The sequence below is a fragment of the Mesocricetus auratus genome, unplaced genomic scaffold (assembly GCF_017639785.1).
Source record: "Mesocricetus auratus isolate SY011 unplaced genomic scaffold, BCM_Maur_2.0 Super-Scaffold_6730, whole genome shotgun sequence".
NCBI lineage: Eukaryota > Metazoa > Chordata > Mammalia > Rodentia > Cricetidae > Mesocricetus > Mesocricetus auratus.
The window spans coordinates 90,615-94,966 of record NW_024429184.1 but is presented as its reverse complement, the minus strand read 5'-3'; the positions used below and the strand labels follow the sequence as shown (position 1 = coordinate 94,966).

The 4,352-nt window shown below is 40.9% G+C and overlaps 1 protein-coding gene across 1 annotated transcript; it reads left to right on the top strand.

The window, feature by feature from the left end:
• The first annotated feature begins 1,273 nt into the window (after positions 1-1,273).
• On the top strand, positions 1,274-4,160 carry LOC121138916 (major urinary protein 5-like). The gene is made up of 6 exons (XM_040741967.1): positions 1,274-1,381; positions 1,731-1,864; positions 2,662-2,735; positions 3,379-3,489; positions 3,861-3,962; positions 4,123-4,160. The coding sequence occupies exons 1-6, from the start codon at positions 1,274-1,276 to the stop codon at positions 4,158-4,160; spliced, it is 567 nt and encodes a 188-aa protein (XP_040597901.1).
• Positions 4,161-4,352: the final 192 nt, after the last annotated feature.

The window sequence follows — 4,352 nt, the reverse complement described above, 5'->3', positions numbered from 1 at the left end:
GGGCATCAGCAGTATGAGTACTCTGCTGCTTACTCCAGAGTAGCTTCCTCAAGATTTCAAGTAGCCATTCTGTTTTATCTAGTTCTGGGTGATTGCAATAATATTTGTCAAAAATGCTGATGTGATCCAGGGTCCATTTTTCTCCCATAGGTTATGCCAGTTTCCATGGTTACAATGAAACTATGTTCCCAGCCCCCACAGAGGGAAGCAGAAGAAGGTGCTCAGAGAGTGCACAGCACTGCCAAGTGTTCTTCACTTTTTCTTCTTTTACCAATAACAAATTTCTAGTTTAACTAGCCACACAAATGTAGTTTATTTACTAACACCTATCTCCCCTTTAGATATCACAGCCCCTTACTCCATTAACACTTACTGCCTCATAAGTTCTGCCCAGATATTTGTTTTAAAAGTCACATCCTATCTGAGACATAAGGCACAGACTTTGTCAGATCTTATTTGCTTTCAGGCTCTGAGAAATGCATGTCTGGTATCTTTGCTATTTCCAGAGAACTGCTAATTGTGTCTGTATGAGTATATAAACTGGATACCTCATGGAATCAGAAAGAACTTTTTGAATAATAAAGAGACATGAGTATAATATGTCTATGAGCTGATTCCTTCACACTCAGATCCTTTTAGCCAGCCCCCATGCTTGCTATTTAGTATCCTGCCTGGAAGGGAAGTTGAATCTGGTCCTTGGAGGTCTACATACTCCTCAAGAACATGTTTCAAAGGATCTGACTCCCTCTTCTGACCTCCACAGATCCAGGCATGCAAGAGTGCACAGACACATAACCAAAAGAAGCATTCATAAAAATACATTTAAAAAACGATAAATTTATTTACTTCTACACTTCACTGGAGACTTAGAGCAAAGATGCTCTGCCCCCTTGGCCTCTCATTTCATCTCCACCCCCACAAACACACATAATTGGCTTTCTGATTCAAGTCAGGGTTAAATCTGGCAGGTACCAAATGTCAGCTCTCTAAGGCATCCACAATTTTTCTTGGGATAATGTTTTGAGAAACCTAAGGTTATGAAATCAACCCATGGGAGACGAGACTGCCACGTTTGAAGAGGGGAGGAGCAATTCTTGGCCTCACATCAATAAGTGAAGAAACATTTCACAGACAGTGAGGGAAGGAGGAGGAGATTACAGTTAAAAAATCTGAACTCAGAAACTATATAAGTACAGAGCAGCTGAGTAGTAAAGTGCAGCCACCATCAGGAAAGTCACAGTCCTGACGGAGAGACGATTCTATTCCATCCAAAATGAAGCGGCCACTGCTTCTGCTTGTGCTGGGTTTGGAGCTGACACTAGTCCGTGTCCATGCAGAAAGAAAAACTAGTCTCATTGGAAAGAACGTTAATCCACAAAAGGTAGACTCATGGGGCTTGGGGACGTCTGACCCAGAGGGTGCTCCTGGGAACTCTGAAGCCAAGTAGGGCCATTGAGAGGAGGGTTGTGGCTCCTCACTCTGTGAGACAAATGAGAGCCTTCAGACTCTGAAACAAGGCAACCCGTATGCTATCCTCATCTAATAATGCCTGGGGTCCCTCAATCCCACTGAGAGAAAGATGGGATCTTAAGTATTGTGCCAACTGAGGTGGTGAGTCAGATCTAATCCTGTGTTTGCTAATGCCCAGGTCCATGGGTCAGTTCAAGTAGAAACATGTCCATGAAGTGTCCCTGCCCCTCCTCTCTTAACAATTCACTTATCTATTACAGATTCAGGGAAAATGGCATTCCATTCTTTTGGCCTCTGACAAAAGAGAAATAATAGAGGAACATGGAAGCATGAGAATGTTTGTGGAATACATTCTCTTCAATTACTCGTCCTTAGCTTTTAAATTCCATATGATGTAAGTGAGATGTTCTTATCTGAGAAAGAAGAAATGGAAGCCTGTCATGATCTCAGGCCTTCATACATGCACAAGAACACACACACACACACACACACACACACACACACACACGCGCGCACACACACACACAAGAACACACACATATACACAAAGAAATATATGGCCCTCATTACATGTACAGGTACACACACAAACACAGATACACACACACTCACACAGATACTAAAACAAGATTTCAAAACTGGGGTGTTTTCAAAAGCCAGAGAATAGCATTGGTGACAGGAACAAATTTACTGGGGATTTAATAAGCAAATGTCAGAGGAATTTATGAAATCATAATGAATGAGATATATAGCACAGTTAAATGTAGATTATCATGAGTTAAATATTTCTGTCTAGTTGTTAGCCACGAAATTCCACCCCTTCAACTGCATTGAAGGGGGTATTAATTCTCCTCTGTAGATTGGAGGTACACAATGGGCAATGTTGAAAGCACTAATTTGATGCAGATGCTGGACATCTGGGTGAAAATCTGCACAAGTGAGTGACACTGGGAAGTAGTCACAGTTCTGACAGTGATTTGAAGTGATTGTCATTCTTTTTCTAAATGATAAGCAAACATGTGATCAGTAAAGTATTAAGTATAAGTGAAATAACACAAATGAATGACTTTGCTCATTTTACAAAAACATTTGAAAGTTAAGTGGAATTAGAAATGGGAGATTTGGGTAGAACAGAGGCTAAGGGGCCAGCCAGAGCAGTACCCGTAAGCACCAGCTGATTCTATTTCACAGTGTCAATGAAGAATGCACAGAGCTGTATGTAGTATGTGACAAAACAGAAGAGGTTGGTGTATATGATGTCAAATGTAAGTATACAAAAAGTCTACATATCTATCCATAAGGAACTTAGAAAAACCCCAATATCTCTATTGTGGGTGTGTGTGTCTGTGTGAGCACATTTGCCTTATTGTTGGGAATTGAACTCAGGGTCTTATACATATTAGTCAAACTCTCTACAACTGAACAATATCTCAACCCTCTTCAGACGCTCAGTTGGTTGCTGATCACTGCTTATTTAGCTAATGCAACAGAGGTCATCTAATAACTAGCATCCCATTCTTGGGCAGGTGGAACAAGTAAGGTAAGGTGGTTTCTTGTCTCCTGCCTTCTGTCTGATTCTGCCCCAATGGATGCCACCAGTCCACATCACTCAGGATGCAGCAGCAGGTATATAATAGAGTGAGCTTATGAAAGGCAGATAGAGATCAATGGAAGCTGCTGATTGAACTAGACAGGCTATGGAGAGGAGAGTGGCTGCTGTGACTAATTGTTTACTAGAGGTGTCTTCAAGATGTCCAAAGAAGTATGGATAGAAAGCAGCAGACATTTTCGCCAATCTCTATTAGAATATGCATTTTGAGTTTTACCTGTGATATAGAATAGGTAAAAGGTTTCAATAATTTCCTGTGGACCAAAGAATTTCTGAGTTATGTTCCATTTCTTCCACAGATAATGGATATAATAGATTTACTATACTTGATATAGACTATGATGATTATATTATAATTCATCTCAGAAATACCAAGAATGGGGAAACATTCCAGTTGATGACGCTCTACGGTAGAGTATTTTCCCACAGACACTGGTAATGGGATGGGAGAACAAGAAAAGAAAGAAACCCTAGCTCTAACATGGGCTACCCAGCCTGGCCCTGAAATGCCTCTTTTTTCCATATCTACTGAAGACAAATGGTCACCTCCGTTATCCCTCAGTCACAGTGGTGGGGGTGGGAGGTCTCTGCAATCCCTCACTATGCCAGTAAGATATCCTATGAATGCTAAATTCATGACTGGTCATGTCCATGCCTGATAATCATGTTGTCAATCATTTTCTCATCCTTCTGGAGGGGCCCTGTCCCATTCATTATTCAGCTCTGTGAATGTGGTCAATACACATAATGCAATCACTACTGTCACCATTATTTTTCACAGGCCGGAAACCAAAGTTGAGTTCAAAAATCAAGAAAAAGTTTGGGGATCTATGCAAGAAGCAGGGAATTGTTAAGGAAAATATATTAGACCTAACTGAGGCTGGTAAGTCAGGACTCACACTTGTTTATTGCCTGTTTTATATCATGGAAAGAACATACCAAGTAGCAACCAGACACATGTTGTCCCTAGAGAAGCATCTGGTATCTCTTGTGGAAATAAATTGGACCTGGTACCTGAATGTGTTCTTATTCATACCCTGCAGATCACTGTCTCCAGGCCCAAGTTGGAAGAATGGCCTGAGCCTCCAGGTGGGTAATCTCCAGTGAGAATGAAGAGTAGGTGAGCACAAATGAGGCCCTCTCAAAAGCATTGTATTGTGCCCTAAAATTACAATAAAAATAATTGATAAGGAAGCTTGAGGAGAGATTAAAATTTGGTTTCCAAATTTCTGGGTTTTTGATTTAGTCTTATGTTGAGCTTTTCAGTAAGTGA

What these genes read in the sequence shown, in the direction of transcription:
- LOC121138916 (XM_040741967.1), top strand. Translation starts at nt 1,274, where the DNA reads ATGAAGCGGCCACTGCTTCTGCTTGTGCTGGGTTTGGAGCTGACACTA. An exon ending in TGGTGTATATGATGTCAAAT is followed by an intron (nt 2,736 to 3,378) that starts GTAAGTATACAA and finishes TTTCTTCCACAG; the next exon opens with ATAATGGATATAATAGATTT. An exon ending in ATTAGACCTAACTGAGGCTG is followed by an intron (nt 3,963 to 4,122) that starts GTAAGTCAGGAC and finishes CATACCCTGCAG; the next exon opens with ATCACTGTCTCCAGGCCCAA.